At 40.8% G+C, this 20,778-nt stretch overlaps 1 protein-coding gene across 5 annotated transcripts in view; it reads left to right on the forward strand.

Moving 5' to 3' along the window:
- The window catches only part of AHRR (aryl hydrocarbon receptor repressor), an 89,597-nt gene that overhangs the window by 44,870 nt on the left and 23,949 nt on the right, over positions 1-20,778 (forward strand). For 3 of the 5 annotated variants that reach the window (XM_055705944.1, XM_055705947.1, XM_055705946.1), the window contains exon 4: positions 13,945-14,045. In XM_055705944.1, the coding sequence (XP_055561919.1) occupies positions 13,945-14,045 (101 nt within the window). Of the gene's footprint in view, positions 1-8,736; positions 11,707-13,944; positions 14,046-20,778 lie in introns of those variants that run through there. The other 2 variants (XM_027797823.2, XM_027797837.2) reach the window with 2 other exon arrangements.

A 20,778-nucleotide genomic window follows, 5' to 3' on the forward strand; every position in this document is an offset into this window, starting at 1 on the left:
TTAAATACTTGCATTAGTATCCAATGGTCTTTCACTTTATCTAAATTTCTTGTGGTTTAGCTGAAGTTCATAAACAGGGACAAAGTCACATCTCTTTGTTTGGGCAGGAGCTGACCTTCTATATTTTTCATTTCCGTGGGAAGTTGTTGTAGTGGTAAGTGAACGGGCACAAATCAGTAACATAAGACTCAGGGCAACATCTTCACAAGTTTCAGAAACCTTTGAAACTATGGCCTGTCTTCAGAAATGCCTGCAGCCTGGTCTGCACTAGTCCGGTTACCCTCCAGGTCACTCTGGAGGCTGGCAACACCCTCTTGTTACAGACCAGCATCTCTGTCTCATCACCTCCACCAGCACTTTCTCTGAGCCGAGAAACTGGTGATGCTTGGTGCCTGAGGTTGAGCCTGCCTTGGTGCCCTGACTTCCCGCCCATGACGTGAGTGCACCAGGCTCTGACAGTGAGGTCCACCAGCAGTAAGCGCACAATCCCCTGTCCAGTTTCCAGCCTAATTCCCCTCCATAAATATAGGTGGCACCTGGAGCAGAGACGAGGCTGATTTTGGGGTGTCATTAGTTTCATATAAAAGCTAGAACAGGAGGTCAACTTTTGTGTAAAAGGCAAACTGCGGTGCAGATGGGAGGGGACCTGACCCCCTGCCTGAGCTGGGTGAAGATACACATCAAGGTCAAGACTGCATATTACTTTGGATGAAGCCAAGGCCACTTCACAACCAGTGGGTGCATCTCCAGAATCCCTGAATCAGTCTGTAGCATGTGTGGGTGCACCTGAATGAGTTTTCACCTGGCTAACATGGCTAAGAATAGCAATGAACTTGCGGGACAGTGTGCGAACGAGTCATCTCAGCCCACACTGAGTCCTCAACAGGCTTAGTGCTGTGCCCTCATTACTATTGTTACTTATTTAAGCTGGATAAAGCTGGTTTGGGCAAGCCTATTTGTGCTGCCTTTAAATGAAATGTGTCTGCATACTAATCCTCATAAAATGTCAATGAGCAATACATCCAACTTAATTTTTTAAATTGTAGGCTCCAAAGTAATTTAACAGCTTTTGAAAACTTTATTTCAGGTAATTAGTGCAAATAATTTCATGATGGAACAACAACGGTTGCTTTCATAGCGCTAACTGCTTGTGAAAATAGGCCACCACCCCCCTTCAATGGGTAGAGTTGACTTACCCATAAAAGGAAAAGTATTTTTAACGTTTCTTTAAATTCCCACCTGCCCCCATCACCCAAAGGCCATTCCAGCTACCACCTACAAGGCGTGTCCCTACAGTAGTCTGCTGGTCATTTGTGGGATGTTGTCAGCTAAAATATAAAACAGGCTTTTCTGTCCTAGAAACAAGCTCTAACTAGTACTCATTGCATATTCACAGTATTTCTCCAGAATAAATTTTTTATAGTAAACCCATGTCCTGATCTACCATTTCTGTATTGTTGGTGTCCCTAACACTGCAGTAGTGCAGTGTTTAATTCAGGGCAATTGTATCTGTTGTTTGTTGAATCTAATATTTGTTTGACTGTTTACCATGGCTTTTAGATATCTTAATGAACATAATTCACATTAGCACATGGTTGGCAGACATGGACCTTTAAGATAATAAAGAGGAACAGGCTGAATAAATATTTGAAAAAGGTGCCAGTGTAGTTTAAAAGAATTTTAGAGCTATTTATTTTAACCTTTTACTTAATTCTACTGGGGCAACATGACTCCATTCAGATAAAACTCCAAGCTATACATTTCTTCCCTGCTCAAATTCAAATAAAATAGTCCTGTGACATAGCTGGGGGAAGCCAGTAAGATAATATGCATGTACCTTGTATCTGCATGGGTCGAAAGGATGGGCTGCCTCTTTAAAAGGTTTCCGTGAACCTGCATTGTTATAGTAAGCTCTGGTAGGCGAGGGGTTGCGTGACTGCAGCAGCCTCATTTGTGACCTCAGAAAAGTGGTTATGAAAGTGATCTCTTGATCAGAGGAATAGAGCTCTGCTGCCTGCCAGACCAGCACGGCAGAAATGAGCCTCCTCCCTGCAAATCTGCCCCGGCAGGAGAAAAAATGTTACTCCTTTGGATGCAGCTTTTTTTTGCTCTGAAAAATAGTTGGCTTAAAACAAAATAGGCTCTAGACGATGCATTTTCTCCAGTTAACTTTCACATTTCTAAAGAAACGTGCAAGAGCATCTTTGCTTTTTCTTTTTGCAATTTGCAAGGTTCATTTTCTGCCTTAAACCTGTTCACGTTCTTAGCATAGTACTAATTTGTTTCAGTGGTTATTGGACTGACTCTGGCAGCGAGTTGCAGCGCGTATCCCATGAAGTTCATATAAGAATTGATGAAAAACCAATATAAACTGATGTCTATGTTACATAATGAGTGTGATGCAGATCTGATGAGACAATAGGAAAGAAATCACCAGTTTTCATCCAGAAGACCTTGACAGAATAAGCACTAAAAGTAATTTATGGATCATAATTCTCTTTATACGTACTATTCACCTAGTATTGATCACTCAGTGAAAGCTGTAATTAACTATAACTGTCTTGAAAGTTGAGGTCCCCATCCTATATGTTTCGTGAGTGGGAGTCGAGTTTCCTGTCTATCCCATAGGGAACACTTGCTGTTGCTTTGGTTCTGGCTATGAGTCAAGGTAGTGGGCACCTTCACAGGAGTCAGACTTGCCTGTTCAAGTTAATGACACATATGCAGAATAGTTGAAACTGGAGAAAAGGTTATGTTTTATTAGCTAGAACTTTGTTTCTGAAATACAGAACTTTGTTTGGTTGTTCCTTGTCTTCACACGAGACGAGTCTGATAAGAACATTGTGACTGTCTTTTAATTTTATCACTATATCCAAGTATTCTCTGTTTTTAAAAAGTGAAAGGCAAATCAAAGTAGGGCCACAATTTACATTTGTAGAGTGTTCAAATATTACTTATTCTGCCTTTTTTAAAGACAGTATTTTTCATTATGCTTAGAAAATTTGAATGTCCTAATTTTAGTCATTGACCTAGGGACTGGCATTTTTTTAAAAAAACTTGATTTCTCTAACTCTAAGGGGGAGAGAACAGGTAAGCCCACTACTGGCCTGCTTAGGGTCTTTAGGATCTGCTTAGGATCATTTTCTGAGCATGGAACCTGGCTGTGGAAAAAGGCAAAGCAAAACTTTTGTGAGGAAGTGAAAAATGAAGGTTCTTGTAGTAATTAAACACATCATGTGCATGCGTTTTCTACTTCTGCAGAAGGTTCCTGTTTTGCAAAGCAATTTATTTTTGGACAAACCATAATGTCTTCTCTCCAGGCCCTCTGACTAACAAGGGATTCCAGTTGGAAGCAAGGTCCATCTGTTTGGATAGCTTTTCAGGACTACTCTTTAAATGCATGCATTAAAATATTAATGTGTCTAAAACTACATTAAACATCTCCAGGGATTGTAACCTTACCAATTTAGGGTTCTGGTGGTTCAGTTTTTGACTTTTGTTGTTGGATTGTTCTTCATCCTGAGCTTTTATGTAAGATTTTCATGTTACTGGTTTCAGCATTCTAAGAAGTTCTGGAATACAGTTCAGTGTTTAAAAATTATCCTGAAAATTGATTCTGAAAGAATTTTTAAAACTTTTATTGTTCCTGATGCTTCATTTGCCTGTATCTTGTCTCAGCACGTTCTTTTACTTCCTAAAGTAGAAAAGCCAAAGCTCAAGGACCTGCTTTCAGGCACCTTTTCCCCACAGCTCGTTAGGTTCATTTAACCTCTCAAGGCTTCACACAGTCAATCTCATCCTGGCAGTCTCCACAGATGGCAGAAAAGGCCAGAGTCTTTAGACTCTTTCTGCCTTAGAAAGAGGTGCTGCGTTCCGTGGTGTGTGTGTGTTTATCGGTGATAGTGCAGCAGTGTACTGTGGTATCCAGCTGACTTAAAGGTGGGGATTCTTGCATTTCTTCTCTCAAGTGTGTTTGCTTATTTAAAGTACACTGGAAAGCAAATGTGTCTTTGCCTTTAATATTGGATACAGTATGACAGCTATATAAAGCAGATATTAAGGAATGGCTTCTATGATGTTTCTGACTCTGAAACTGATGAAGCCAGATTTGGTTTTCTGGGTAACATATGCACATCCTGTGCACTGAGGGCTCAGTGTGAATATTTTAGATGCAATGTTTATTTCATCTTAAAGGTTTCCTTTATCCTCTCCAGATCATGTGCTTTGGCTATTTTTAAACAGCCTCTTGGGTGATATACTGGCCTACTGACACATGCTTTTTCAACTCCCTTCTAAGAGATACTGACTTAAATTCCCTCTTGGGGGTAGCAGGTATGAATTTAGCCCATGCCTTTCCATGCAGAGTGGTGCAAACACAATTATAAAGGGAAAAGAATGTTATAAAAGCAGTAGAAATTGAGGAGTGGAAGCTCAGGAGATAGTCTGTTTGAAACATAGGCCTGGAAAAGAGGATATCAAATCCAAAAAGGCTAACAAAGATCATGTAAATCTCACGTAAGTCAGCCAATGTCAGGTGATTTAATCAGGAAGGGGGGAGAGATGCTTTCTCATGCACTTTCCTAGTTGCGTTTATTTTCATGCTTGGTCTTTGATTTGATTTCATTTTCCAGTGATTGATTTACAAAATATTCTAAACTGTAGACCTAAACTGAAGAGGGTAAAATGGTGCATATTTTCTGCAGCCAATAAAGACTACAAATCTTCTGATATTCTCAAGATAAATCTGTTATCAGATCTTCATTGTGTTTCTTCTGTAAGATGCAATTGTTACAGTCTCCTTTTTTAAAATGGGGAAGATTCCAGTAGACTGTAGTTGTTTACTTATGAACACACATAGCTTTTCTTTTAGCTGTCATTTCAGCAAAAACGGATTTTGGTCTCGATACTTATGTTTCTCAAAAATATTTCAGACTCAAATTTATTTCAATAGGCTGTTTATCATAAAAGAAGTATTTTCTTGTTTGTTTGGATGCCGTGATTAGTCACAAGCTGGTCTTTCATCATATGCTGAAATTTAGTCACATACAGGCTTTCTCATAAGGTTCTGATTTTTGTTATTGTTGCTTCTGTGATATACTTTGTTTTGCATCACAGATGCTGCTCTTGTTCATCTGTTGTTTATTTTCTGTCTGAAACAAATTTTGTGGACAAGGTTGTGGCATTGCAGTGAGATTATAACAACATAAGAAATGCACTACTGTGTCACACCAGTGGTCCATCTAGTCTGGTATTCTCATCTCCAAAATTGCTGTCTATTACCTGCTTTAAAGCAGTCTTGTGCTACTGTCACTGAGCACTTCACAGTCCTTATATGGTGGGGTTGGGTGAACAGCAGTTCTGCATTCAGTTTATCCACTGCCTTTACAATTTTGTAAACTTCTGTTACCTCTCCCCTCATCCTTCTCAGTAAACAGTCACAGGTGTTTTTGCCTCTCCTGAGAGGATAGCTGCCTCTGCTGTGGACCCCAATGTCCACTGTTGGATTATTTGGGAGAATCCAACCAGTGAAAAAACCTTGGGATAAAAATAATATGAGCCACATCAAAAGAGGACTACATTCTTCAACCACAGAGAGAGAAAGTGCTGGGAATTCAGAGGATATAGAGAACGTAGATTTTATTTTTCCCTGTACAGTTTTTTTAAAATACCTGGAAAAGAGAAAAGACGGCAGCTCTTTGGCCAATAAACCATCATGAAGGACACTTAGAAGAACTGGGAAACTCTGCAAGTTGTTTTGATAGGCCATCTGCTCCATAGAGCCTAGAATAAATGTGTCTTGATGTGCCATTCCTCCCAATATGTATGTATACCATGATAGGTGGGATTTACTGAGATCCCACTCAAGCAATCAACATGTGGCAGGTCAGAACACACTGCAGTACACTTAAGACTAATTTAGATTAGTTTGGTGGGGTCTGAATCCCTCAGCATAGGTGTAACATGCAGTGTTTCAGTGTAGTACAGAGGAAAATGGAAACTAGAGTAAAACACACATGAAACTACATTGACTGTACATTCTGAGGCCCAACGCTAAGCAAGTTTTCTAAATACAGAATAGTTATCTTAAATTTATTTTTTTCTACATTAAACTCATGCTCTATATCTCAGTTCTCATTAATGGACATGTAATTTACAAACTTATGCTTTAAGGGATAAGGAATTTTTTGGAATCATCTTAATTTTTATGAGGGATGTGGGTATTGATTTGAAAGTGGGCTAAGTGGTTTTCAGATTTCTCACTCGAGGTTGCTGACAACTCACGATTGTGTTCCATTTTGTAGTTTGACAGAATAACTCATTTGTATGCGTTTTTTTTAAATCTTTTAATGGATTTTTTCAAAAGGGCGTGCAAGCAAACACACACTCAGAGAAGCTATCATGTTACAGCTTAACTAAACTAAGAATGGAATAATACAGGGACAAAATTAAGGCCTCAGAACTGAACCTATAAATCAATAAGTTTTCATTATCAAATCATCGTATTTAAAGTAGTAGGTAATCAAATGGAATTAGGAAGATGAAGCAGAAGACAATTACTTGGAACAAGTCTTATATCCTGGGATAATTTAGGAGGACTGCATGTCTTTGGCAGTCTTATAGCCAATATAGTCTACCAGAGCCACTGATAACAAATATTGACTCACAGTGATGCAAACAGATCTCTAAAATACCTTCTTTGCCAATGCACAACATGGGGTTGTTTGCTGGGGAGATCATCTGTTGAGTCATATGAAGAGAGAAAGGTTGCAACAGTAAGCTGCAGAGAGGAAATGTGCTTTCTAGACAAGTTCTTTTGAGCCTGTTGCTTGTACAGTTAGCACTCATGTATAGTTTTCACATGGAGGCACAGCTTTTCTTTGGATCTGTGATCCCTCAGAAGTTATGGAATAAGGGAGATGTTACAGTCCCGGACTACATAAAAACATGACATACAAGTGTGGTGGCATACGGTTTTGTGAGATACAGATAGAATAAAGCATCAAAAACATCCTAAGAATAGCTATAACTTAACATACTTCACATATTCTCCATATACACACACTTCTCATAACACCCACTTAGCATTCCCAGCATTTCTTAAATTATTCTACACACTTTACAGCCTTAGAATTGTGGAAACAGGAAGTGTCCATCCGGAACATCCTAATGCTCATTCACCTAAAACCGTAAGCAGTTCTTACCTTACAAATTTAATGCTGTTTATAATTAACCTATGAAAGTTTTCCTGAAGGGAAAGTGAAATGTCCATTACTGAGGATACTCAACAAAAATCCAGAGCAACCTGCCTGCCTGAAGTTAGCTCTGTTTTGATCAGGGTGGGGTAGACCAGATGACCTTCAAAGGTCCCTTCCAGCCTCCAGCCTCCTGAGTTTCCGTGATTGTCTGTCCCAACACAATAAATAGGCCAGGGTTCCCCACTGGTAAAAAACTTCCCTAAAGCTTCGCAGAACTCTTTGCACCACAGCACAACTGAACATAAGCAAGTAATTGTTTTCAGCTTCTCGGCTTGCCTCATCTAAATTGTATTCCCCAAAGGCACACAGACCTCTTTTTTACATGCAAGAAAAAAATACCCTGACTTGGTCATCTCCCCAAGAAGTCCTCGGTTTGCGGTTCTTCTCTTTCACCTGCACCCTGACTCTGGTGCTGCCTTTTCACTGGACTCCCCAGTACTGCTGGCCCTGGCATCCCGCCAGCTCTGTCCCAAAGACTCCATCTGTTGATCACGGACTCCTGCCTGAAACTGATTCCCTTCATGACACAACCTTGCTCAACAGTTAGGTCAAGAAAGAAAAGATAGGACTGATAGGTTTTAGAGGGCAGTGTGAAAAGAGGGAGCATTTTGCCTGGGAACTGGAGGAGAGCACACCAGGACTTGCCCAAGGCAAGAGGCTCACCCTTTTCCCTTTCTTGCCTGCTAGAAACCCTCCCTGAGATCTCATCCTGAACATCTTGTCTGATCACCACTACATCTTCTAACGAGCAAGATCTCTCAGGGCTGATGTTTGTAGAAAAACTATAGGAATCCGAGCCTTCTCCCTCTTTTCTATGTTTTCCTGTAGAAATAATTTCCATGTGTACGCTTACATACACAGACAGCAGTGGCAGCTGGGTCACCATTTTAGAAAGCTCATGTCGTCTGCAATAATTTCTAAAAACACAAAACCATCCGGTGGAATACACCAAAACCAGCTATTCTGATAATCGCTCCAGAAGCATTTTTTACTGTTTGCAAAAGGATTTGACTCTTTGGGGAAACACTCCTCACCGTTTGCGCTGCCTGTTTTCTCCCCTCTCCCTGCTGCACGAGTTCTTTTTCTGCTCCTTCACTTTAAGCCCCTTTGCTTCTTTTAGGCAGCTTCCAGATATCTGATACAGTATATAATGAGGAATTAGGTTCCATTACACGAAGGCTTAACCTTCTCGAAAAGCATTCAGCGCTTGCCAGGAGTCATCAATATTTAACAGCTGTTGTTATTATGAAATACTTCATAGGGTAACGCGGCTTGTCTGCTCGCACGCAAGGGTTTGAACGGGCGCCAGGCCCCTGTCAGAGCTGCTGAGAGATTGACAGGCGGCGAGGCTTGCGTGACAGCGGGGCTGGGGTTAGTCAGCAGTCTGCCTCCTCCGCAGCAGGGACTTCTCCTCCCCCTCGCCTCCCTTCAAAAAGGCTCCTCTGGACGGGGGTGAGACATGGGCTGGGGTCTCAGGGGGGCGAGGTGGCCCCACCAGCTCCGTGCAAAGGCTGGGGGGAGAGGAGGGCTGCTGGGCGGTGGCATCTCTTTGATGCCCCTCTTGCATGGGGAAAAAATGGATGAGGCTTGCTGGGGAAGGGGAAAAGTGGTTCGGAAAAAAAAGAGGGGACGGGATCTGGAAAGCAAACAGTTTGGTTCATACCTTAAATAAATGTCATGCTGTACTTGAGAAACTTCAAAGGGCAGTCAGATTTCAAAGCATCTCTTAAGAAGAAGCAGACTGAGAAAACCGCTAAGTTGGGAAGAAAAAGTTTGCATTATTGCTAGCATAATTTCATCTGGCGTTCTGGTAGCCTCCGCGACGGGACTGAGCACCATACATCTTTTATCCAGAGGGTGTGTTTTGGTGCTGATTTCTTCTTTCCCAAAGCGTTTGTGCAACCTGTATGTTGTGGCATTTCAAAATGCAAGCACCCCTTTCATATTGTTTGGCAACGCATGATAACTGTTCTTTACGGTTTATATTGTTTAATTTCAGTGTGTATCTAATGAGCCCTTATTGTCACTCGATGTTCTTTGTAATGCAGCAAGAGGAAACAGATCGTTTCATTTCATGACTGTAGGTTTGTTAAGCAGAATTGCTCACACCAAGTGTTTCCTAGTTCTGTTGTTTTGTTTTCTAAGCATTCACGGTAACACGCATAGCTGCTTCTTCCTGCAGCTAGAAGATCCAGGAAGAAAGACCCCGTCTTCACTTCCTTTCAAGTACCTAGTTACCAAAAGTAAGATTTGTATGCATAAAGCAGTATCTCTGAACCTGCCAGCTAGATTTGGGTATTTTCCTCTGCTCATTTTAAGAAACAATTTATCCCCTGAGCATCACTGGAGAGAAGGGATCTCACAGGCACTCCTTGTAAAAAAGCTTGACACTGATACGCCTGCATCATACCAAGTCTGAAGAAGACAGTACTGTCCCCTCCTTACATCTCAAATGAACCCAGGCAAGGTGTTCAGATAAGAAATTACATCCCTTCACTGCTGTTTTCTCACCTGTACTGCTGTTGCTTGGTGCAGGTGGCCTGAGCAGTGCAAGGCCCCTGGGCCAGCGGGCATAAGGTTTGACCATGCTTTAGTTTGTTACAGAGCTTAGCTTGGCAGGTAGTTTTGCTGATTATTTTCTGAAGAAGGAAGGGTGTGCTTGTGCGGGAAGAGGTACAGAAACACTCAGGAGAATGTAATCCCATGAATTTAAAAAGTACGCTTTTATGAGTCCTGAAATTTCCATCTCTCCGAACTAAGGAGTATTCTGCAATGAATAAATGTTCTGTTATTTCTGGGGGGAAGGGAACGGCTGGTTTCGTAATGCTTCTATAGTCTTTAAAGTGTCAGGCAGCTTTCCTCTTCTTTACCATATTCCAGTCTTTGTTTTCAAGCCAAGGGGTTTGCAAATGCAGATAGTGATGCTTGTATCAGACTGGAGGCTCAAGAGATCTCAGATTTTTACAATGTTCTGGGGAGAAACAGTGCAGCTGTGAAAGGCTCAGCAGCACTGCCAGAGACAGTCCCATACTCCTTAAGCCAAACTTATCATCTCTTTTGTGGACTTCTTTTTGTCCATTCATTAACTGTCAATTCTAACGGTATATTAGTTTTTGGTTTCCCCTCCTTTCAGTGCTTTCAGATCAGAAATTGGAACAACGTCCTCGGATCTTTGACCTTTCCTTCAGGAAATTGTGTTAGCCATTTTTCTTCATTTTTTCTCCCTCCTCTCCCTGCTCCTAACCCCCTCCCCCCGCGCCCTGTATATTTCCACAGTGTTGTCCTTCTATAGGACCCAGCATTTCCAAACATGTGAGCTTTTAATGTTGTCTGGGATTGCACCATGCTCACTAGATTGCATGACCTTGCAAAACTGTCAGCCCTGGTACATGTATATCTTTATTTATCACCCTATGGTATCAATACGCTCATTCATCTTCTTTGGCAGAACAGCTCCATCTTCTGTTTTATTTTGTGTTCTGGAAGTGCAGGCTAGATAAGCTGTGCTCAGAAAAAAGTCTCTGCTGTTCCTGATTCCCACCTCTTCACTTTGCCAGTTTTGAACCTAGCAGTAGGTGAGTGCTCTATGCTGAATTGCTGACAGTCTCGTCTAAAGAGTTGCCTCTCCCAGAGAACGCAGTCCAAAGCTCCGTAAAGATAAAACTTTCCATTTTTTTACAGCCAGCAGAATCCACCAGTCTGCCTGCAATATCAGCTTTTTTCTTGCCCCATTCTTGATGTATGGGAACTCTAGCAGCCAGTTTTCCCCTCAGGTCCTGGAGCCATCCTTTGCTGTTTGTTATTTTTTAGCCTTGCACAGTTGCTCCTCCCTGCCTGCTAGAAACAGTACTCCTGCATTCTCCAATCTTTCATTTGTTTTTGTCATCGCAGGCTTCACCGTTGCTCCAGAGGGCCACCATTTTATATAATGTCCAAGCTTGATCACAGCTGTACTGGCATCAGGCCCTTTGCTACCAAGCCACCCATCATAACTTTGCTGACTTTCCTTCAGTTCTCCCTCATGATTCCTGGTGGTGACAGGGGCGTTGTTAGGCTGCTCTGTTTTCTTTTCTCTATTTTTCTGCCTGGTTAGATAACATCTTGCAGTTTTCCCTCCTCATCCTGTCATGTCTTGCTTTTCCTCCTCCTCATTAATTTGGGGGATCTGTGTAGTTTTCTGCCTGTCTTGCTCTGCTTTCTCCAGGTGACAGGCTATTTCCCGGTACAGTATCTCTTCGGAGCTGTCACTGCAGTACCAGCCAAGCCCTGGGTGGATTAATCCAGTATTTCCAGTGCAGGGAGGCAGAACAGGAGTGAACAGCCAGCAACAGCTCCGCTGCCTCAGGTGCGAGGAACAAACATCCCTCTCTGAGGAGCCTCTTGGCGCCAAGGGTGTCCTTCGTCTTTGATGGTGCAATGGGTCTCCTCGCAGTCCGGGCCAGCGGGTAGGGTATGTTATGAAACGGATGTGTGTGGCCTAGCATATGGGTAACTCTAGCCGGCAAAATAACATTAAAATACTTTCCATTTGGAGATGGAATTTATAGTAGCCAGATGAGCTACGGAACAAACATCTCTTGTGCTTCTGCTGCTGTGTTTGTGTGAGCCTGAAGGCTAACAAACAGGCAGGGAGCTCTGGCCCGCTCAGCTGGGTAAAATAATAGTTTCCACTAACGATGAAGTTTGAACTGGTGGAATTTTCGCAATGCCAAAAGAGCGCATCAGAAAAAAAATCTTAGTTTTGTCTCGCCCCTCCCTGTCTGTCCTTTAACCTGCAAACCACAGTGTCAGTAATTATAAAAACATCTTTTCTGAGGGTGGAAACTCTGGAAGAGGCCATTGGAATAGGGGCTGGACTTTTAAAAATTATTGTCGTGAGTGTCCATATGTCTGTTCTTATGGACAGGCGTGGCAGAAGGCTTGGCTGATTGGGGGTGAAAAAAAGCAACCATTTCAAATAAGTCCAAGAGGTATACCAAAATGAAAATGCAGAGTGAAGAATCTGCATGTCCTGTTCATAGCAGCCTAGCTTACAAATCTGAAATCACAAAATTGTTTTGGCTGGAATACGTGGGTAAGGAACTGTTTTAGGCAGCTTGGGATTTTCCTGATGTGTTTTCCCATGCCCAGGGGAGGGATTTATTACATCTAATTATACGTTTGAGATGATTGCTTTGGGGTAATGACCGACATTATGACTGGCAGCAAATATTTACAATGTAAGCTAAAAAACATCACGAATATTCAGTCAGCGTGGTTCTGTGTTGCCATCATCTGTTGTAAAACGCTGATGTATCTTACAACAGTCCCTCACTAGGCTGTTAAATTGATAAGGGGCTCTTGCACAGCTGTTTGGAAAGGAAGTAACTCCATTTAGATATCCTTAATCATTTGCAACAAGTATTATTCAAGCCATTTAAAAATGTAGACCTTTTTCTTGATTTGGTATCTTACTAAAAATTTAAATCTAATTTTTTTTTTTACTAAAAATTTAAATTGTCATGGCTTTTAGCAACAAGCTCAGAAGTATTAGAGGCTTGCTGTCTGGCTCCTCTTTTTATTCTGATTTGGTATGAACTATTCCTGTCCATCTCAACCCTTCTTTTTTTGGATTATTAAGCATCTCTGGCTGTGGCTGCTCCAGCTCTCCTTTAGCTGGAAGGGACAATGTGTATCAAATGTCCCAGCTAATCTCACTGGTATGCTCTCCTCTCTCATTTTCTCCATGGAAAGGAGAACAAACAGAAAACTGAATCTCTGTTTGCTACCCAGATATTTGTATGACTCTTCTCTGGGATGGGACAGTAGTACTGAAGCTGACTCCTTAATTCTTACTGACCAAATGATAAAGACAGCTTCCTGTCATACTCCCCAGATGAAGCAGAATCCCAGTGTGTCAAGTGATGTCATCCTTCTCAGAAATTCTTTCATTACCCCCAGAAATGGGATTGTATTTAAGGGATTTTTCTGTGGGATGTATTGACATGAAGACTTTAATCTGAGTATTCAAAGATATTTCAGATCAGGCAGTGGTAACCCATGTGGGGGAAGAGCACTCACCAGTTTTGACTCCCATTAAGGTTTTCATTATTATTAGGGAAAATATATGCGATTTAATCTATTGTGAGAGATATTAATAAATTTCATACAGTAAACGACCAGCTTAAAACAAATCTTAAACCTCTGTTTAAAAGTTAAGGAACTTTCCCTTGAGTCTTACAGTCAGCCTCAGACTCATAGAAGCAAATAGGGTACAGTGAGACTGAAAATAATCTGATGCCAAGAAGGTCAACACTGAAAATAAGAAACTTATTTCAGTCCCTTGTCTTCTGAGCTATATAGGCATTTCTTTATATTGTCATAATACATATTTTTATAAACAAAACAATTTGCTAACTTTCTTTTGTTTCTTTCCTGTGGGTTTTCATTGTTGCTTTATGTAGAATACACTAATGGAAAAAATATGTTCAATAAAATTGTGATAGATATTTCATATAAAAAACATCTGGACTGCCAAATATGCATCTATCTCTTTCACAGCAAAAGAAAGTTGTCAGTAACTGACATCCAGACCACAAAGACAAGAACTCCCAATTAAATCAATGCACGTTAAGTGCCTAAATAAGAATTTTAGTCTAGCAGCCCTAATCATTATGGTATCTAAATTGATAATAACTCTTTCCAACAGCCATTCAAGAAAAGCACTTTAAGAAGCAAGTTGGCCAAATGATAAAAGAAGACAATATATCTAACAAGACCGCTGTACAAGAAGGTGGACTTCTACTAGAAGTGAGTGAAAGAATGCTGTCTTTTCTGGCTCTAATCTATTCCGTTTGATGAATTATTTGGGTTAATGCTTTGTGGCAACTCAGGACAAATGGTCACTCTTGGTGTCAGTCATTCAAGAATCACACTTGTGAGTGCTTCTTGCAAGAGCAAAGCTGGCAGTTGTGATAGTCCCGGTCAGTCTCTGTTTGGGCAACTGTACCTTACACCCTTACATCCTCGAAATGACCAGTGAACTCCAGTGGGCCAGCTCACAGTTCTTTTTCACTTGGAGTGATAGCAGAAGTTTGGTTTACTTGGCCCATATTTTGAGGCTGTCAGAAGGAACTTGCTTGGTTTCTGATCTGAGTTGAGATTATTCTGGGATATTTTAATTTATCCTACTTCCTTAACCCTGTGCTCTGAGGGAAGCTGTGTGTGTAGAAGTTACTCCTTCCATGTATTTTTATCCCCTTTAGGATGTTTTTATATTGGCAGAGCAGCATAAAGGGGCCATACTGTTTCTGAGAATTGGATCCATTAATCTAGAGGAAGAATTAATACTGCTGTGAACTACTGAACCAGCTAGAGCACAGCGGTCCATCCCAGATACATCTGCATTTCAAACTCATGATGTAATAATGCCTTTTATACACTGAGGTCCTTGGAAATTCCTGTGTGATTAGGACTACATATGTATAGTTGTTTTGGATAGGATAATATTCATGATATAAAAACTGCGTTTTAATGACAGCTCTGAGATTCATGTAAATGTAAATTAAATAGTAGCCTCAAGCAAATAAATGCGGTATACTATTAAAGTAAAAAGACATTTTATCGTGGGATCCAATATCGTAAGTTTGTCAAGTCTGTGGAATGGAAACTGGCACCCTGATTTCCTTCCTCTCAATACTTTAGAAGATTTTAATTTTATATTTCAAAGCAAGTAACACAGAAGCATCTGATTAGTTAGTGCTAGTGCCAAAATGAAATGTTTGGCTGTCAGCTATTGCTTGCAACCATTTCCATTCTCAATGAACAAGGAGTACAGGGCTTACAACAAATGATAAATATGGTGAGTATATAACTTTTAATGAGGCTCTCCTCTTTAGTCTATGTTTTGTTGGGTGCATATTGCATGACCACAAGTTACAGTCATTAAGACTCTTCAAACAGTAGCCCTACTGCTACAAGCACATGGAGAGAACACAGATGTGTAATTTCAGGTAGGTTACAAGAGACTAATACTACTGGACATGGTAATGGTCTGCTTAATACAGGGTATATAGGAGTCATATTCCTTTTGAATATATGGGAGATATTTTATCCTGGGTCATACTTAATGAGGATCATTAACTGGATGATTAAGTGCCTGTTAATATGAATGTATTTGCCAGGCTTCATTTATGGGCATGTCTGACCTAGAATAAGAGCATTAATTTTCCTTTGGGCTTGCCAGGAATATTCCCTGGGGACTGATTTTGGCTTAGATGCTCATTCAGTGGCCATGGCATGTGAAGAAAAGTGGGGTTTTTTGTTGTTCAAACAAATTCACCATGTTGTTTATTAGGGACAGTGGGGTTTTAACTGAATAGTTGCATTTGTGATTCCTTCGAAGGAGAAGCAAACCGTCTTGCTGGTAGTTGCTTTGCTTTGTATATTGGCTTATGAATCTGGCCGCTTTATCAGGTCTCAAAAGATATTTTTCAGCTGTTAAAAGCCACTTTCTTTCTCGTGACACCACCTTGCACTGTGCAACTTCTCCTAGATGCTTATATAATACAAACAAGAATAATCTGAATTGCCAAAATATGTGTGAATAATCCCTGGGTGCAATGTTAATGGAAAACCAGGGATAATGGCTTATTTTTTTCCTAGCGCGGGTATCATCGCACTGCTCTATGCATAGACAGAAATATGAAATAGCAACAGCCCTAATTACTGGTAAATGATGTATCTGTGACTCCAGAGTCTTGGAAAAATGCAGTACTTCCCTTTCAGCTTGAAAGAAAACAATGGAATTAGACTGTCTTCAAAGTATGTTTAAAATGTTTTTTATTTCTGAAGGCCTCTGCCACAACATGTGTTTTTTATTTAAGATTTTATAGAGATTTTTTACAGCTATAATCAAATAGCTTTCATCAGCAATAACAGAATAAACAATGATACCAGTTTATCAAAGACTTTTTAGTGGATCACAGCAGGTACCTAAATAAATAATTTCTTCCAGTGTTTTAAGATCGCTTCTTCTGGATAAGAGAATCTTTTCTTGCTGTTTTTGTTTCCCTTTGGAGGGAAGACAGGCAAAGCTCTAAGAACCAAACTCCAATCTTATTAACGGACTTTTTGACTATACCCCATTCTTGCAATCTTTGCTCTCCTTGGAGACTTGAGACTCCAACTGTTTGACTGCAGTAATGACTTTTAACTTTGCACTTTCAAAATACTTTCCAAGACAGGTGGTATTGCAACCCTTGTGCCACATGCCTTCTGGCAGAAAAGGGCCACATTCAGTTGCTGAAGCCTGTTACTGAATACTTAAGGAACACCGGGCCAAACCCATAACCGGAAAAGTGTGAAAATAAATTGGATTGGCAGTCAATAAATCCAGATAGAATTTATGGGGTGATGGGGTGGAGAAACACAATAAAATGGTGACTTGGAAAAATAAGAATGAATCACTGGTGGGTATCTAGGCAATAGCCTTGATTGCAATAATCATCTCAGGGCTGTTAGCCACCTCCTGCTCTTCCCCCCAGCTACGCTGCACTCACAGTCTCAAGTCCAGACTCAGAGTCTACACTGTTGTTCAGGTAATTCCTCATCCAAATGCGTGTTTAATTTTCACATGTTATACTATCCTAGCAGATGATTTAAATGTCCATTGTCAAAAGGGACACCCTATCCGCACTTGTTTTCTCAATGACATGCAGTCAGGCAGTGGCCCCATCATCACCACTGACATTGCTTCTTGCCTAATGGTCACCCATATACTAAGCAGCACCCTGCTAACGTTGTCACTTGGACTTTACTGACCACCTCACAGTTGCTCCTACAGTTTTTCTGCTCATTATGGAAGGATCGTTAATATTCATGTTTCTGTCTCAACCCTTGCTGCTGAAGGAGATATCTTGTATCTTGATGGGCTTTCTGCCCCTCTTTATAATGTCTGTTGGTCTTCTATTCCGCTGTTGTAGGCTGCAGCATATGGTATCCCTGTCTCCAGATGTACTGGACATAATTCTTTTCAGGTGTGAAAATAGTGTTTTATATCCAAAATGTCACAAAAATTAAAAAAGAAATCCGTATGATCCAGGCAGCTCCCAAACAGATGCTAATGGAGTAAGACCGCCTGGCTCCGTCATGCCCCATCTCACTGATGAATACCGATAAAGGCCAGACCTGGCTTGTTCTGCCATTACCGTGGTCACCAACAGCTGACATTCTTTCAGTGAAGGCCCATGTTGTTTTCAGGATGTTCCAAGCCACTCTTTTGCCCAGTTTGCAGAGAGATTTCCACGAGTCCTCTAGTTTTAAGGCTTCAGGGCACAAGAATCACATTTCTGTGGTTTTGTCTCATGGTTTTTTTTTTATGGCTGCACTGAAGATGCCAGTCATCATACTGTCCTGGTATTTCTTATTCAGTGACACTGTATGCTCTGTTTAATATCTTTATTGGCAATCTGGATGGGGGGATTGAGTCCACCCTCAGTAAGTTCGCAGATGACACCAAGTTGGGTTGGAATGTTGATCTGCTTGAGGGTAGGAAGGCTCTGCAGAGGGGTCTGGTCAGGCTTAGAACTTACTTAAATTTTTAGACAAAGACTCTCAGATGCCTGACATCTTAAAAAACATCTTAAAATCATAGACATATAGTCTTTTATGTAAAAAAAAAAAGAAAAATAACTTCTTCAAAATCATGTCAGTCTTCAGAAGTCAAGAAAAACAGTGAAAGGTAGTTTTGGTGGTGTGGGCGTTATATCAATCACTGGTCCACTGGTATCAATAATCTTAGCTTTATTACATTAACTACTTAACCAGATAAAGCTGGGTTTTTCAAACTGAGCATCCATATTTCGTAGGCATGCTTTTGTTCTACCATTTAGCGATTAATTTTACTGATTTGAGTTGTAAGTGACATAACTAGTGAGGCAATTCAGGTATCTGGCTACTGAACCAGTGGCATTTGTGCTTGGAATTGACTGTTGGTGCAACGTGGTAGCATGATCAGGTATAGGCACTTTATCACACAGACAAGTCATTTATGTATTATTTCTTAATTCCATATCACAGGTTTGGGCATTATTGTGAATAAGAAATGTTGGTTCTTGCTTGGTAGTTCCCACAGAAGTCAGTGAGGCTTTTTTTCATTAGCTTTAATACCCAATGGAGTCCAAGTCTTAATCAAAACCAATGAAAGTTAGACCTTTTATCTAGGTAAAGGATTCAGAATTCGAGACAATATAATCTTGAAGCGTATTATTTAACATTATGTCATTACCTTAAAAGTAGCTGCAGATAATAAGCTTTCTGGGAGTCTCTTTGAACGGAGAGGTGTATGTGCATATTTTGGCACTGAGAGGTATTTCCAGGTGGCCTCTACTAACAGCTTGAATTAGGGTTCAAGTTTCATTCCAAGGGAGTTAGAAAATGATACATTAAAAAACACCCTATTGGTGCTGTTCTTCACTCTGCATAAGGAAATAACATAGGAAACCCTTTTTCCACTTGCTTTCCTGTAATTTTTTTAAACTTGTTAGTGTAATTCCACTTCCTCCTTCCAAACTGATTTATGTAATCAGTACTTGATAAAACTGCGCTCTTGAAAAAAGTACTCCAGTTTGAATTTCAGTCTGAGAGCAAGATATTTTTCTCTTCCTGTTATTTTTTAATTTAAACTTGAAAAGGAAAGCTGGGAATCAGACAAAAGTGCATGGTTATTATGCTGGGCTATGACCAAGGCACGGACTTCAGAAATCAAAAACTGGTAAAGAGAGACTTGATTTATTCTGGTCTTGAATTCCTTTTCAGTTTCCTATGGTGCTGACTCTCTTAGCACAGTCCTTCTAAAGTAAGTCCTGTTAGATGATGATACAGTGCTTCACCTTTTAATCTACTAGTTTAAAATGGGGCCATCAAAATAGGAAGTTCTCATAAAAAGCTCGTAGTCTCAGTGCATTTTGTTTTCCAGCTAATACAACTCTTAAAAGTTACCCAAACAACCCTTTTGCTTTGCTTTGTTTTCAAACATGAACCTTCTCCCAGTAATTCAGATGACATGATTTAAGCTGACATTAGTCACTTGGGTGACTTACAGAGAATTTATCCATGAAAAAAAAAGGCTATAAATGGGGTCAGGAGTAACTTGCCATTTTATCACATGTGTACATTCACTTTCTTCTTGCCAGACACAGGCAAAACACAAAGGAACATTTCAGAAGCCCTGGTCCCTTTTTTTTCTTTGCAAATAGGCATATTTCTAAAATCCAGACTTGAAATCTGGCATGGCCACAACTTTGTGCAAAAAATATCCTTTCTGTTGCCCTTTAAACAAATAACTAATGTTCTCGCTTATTCCTTTCTTCTTTTTTTTCCTTCTCAAACAAATCAGGACAAAAAAGCCTCTGACCATTAAATACCATTAGTATTATATCTCCTCCAGTCCTTAGTGCTACTGTTACGACTGTAATGATCATGATGCCGCCACAGCACTGAGGTTTCAGAAATATAGGCGGTGGCACCCTCCAGCTTGACAGGGAGGCAGAGCAAAACAAAAAGACGTGATCCCCTTCAGATTTGTAGCCTAAATACAAGACAAGTGATGAAAGATGAATTTTTATGGGTAACACAGCGTGTGGAAATAATGAACAAAGGGGTAAACACGATTGCTGGTACTCATAGTGTATGAGCAGCTTGACCTTTGTCAGGACTTTTGCAAGAGTTTTAAGGAGGGATTTGAAGGAGAAAAATCAGGTGCCCCTGCAGAGGCTTGTGTGGTGCCTTTTAGCAAAGTGGGAAACATCATTAAGTGCTTGTTCTGGAATCTTGCATGTGAGTAAGGGTAACATGTTGGACTGATGAGGGTTAGTACTTAGCTTCACCAACACAAAATGAAGATTTTAATTGAGGAGGGAGCAAGCTGTGAGCAGATCAGAAAATCAGGACAAGCAGCTTATGTTTAATGTGATAGAGCAGGAGGAGTGGGCAGCCAGTGCAGGTGTGCAGTGAGGAGGGACGGTTAGCATCCTCTCTGGTTTGAACCGGCATCGGTAAAGTTGGGTTCCATTTGTCAGAGCAGAGGCAAACCTGCTGTCATAGGAGAAGGCCTGGCTAAGAAATGTTAGGCATGCTGGTGAATGGAGAAGCTGTCCGTCAGCAGCGTTAAGGTAAGAATCAATAAGCTTTGGGCACAGGCCAGATGTGGATCCGAACTTCAGGCCACTGTTGCTGTCTCCAGATGGTTGATCACAGCACGCTCCTTTTCACAGCCGCTTCCTCTCTGTTTCTGCCCAGGCTATTTCGGTGCCTCTGGAGACAGTCCAGTGGCCATGTGACTTCCTCCCCAACAAAACATATTCTCCCATTTCAGCTCAGTTAGGGCTTCTTTCTCTCACCGACTTCAAAGCTAATCCTTGGCAACTGTTCTCACTAATTGATAGGTTCAATATTTGTACATGAGCACTGTGTTGTATAGATGCACTGGGACTTAGTCTGCTACTAGAACTGGACTTCATGCATTCAAGTAACAAAAGCAATC

The sequence above is a fragment of the Falco cherrug genome, chromosome 3 (genome assembly GCF_023634085.1).
Source record: "Falco cherrug isolate bFalChe1 chromosome 3, bFalChe1.pri, whole genome shotgun sequence".
In the NCBI taxonomy this organism is placed as follows: domain Eukaryota; kingdom Metazoa; phylum Chordata; class Aves; order Falconiformes; family Falconidae; genus Falco; species Falco cherrug.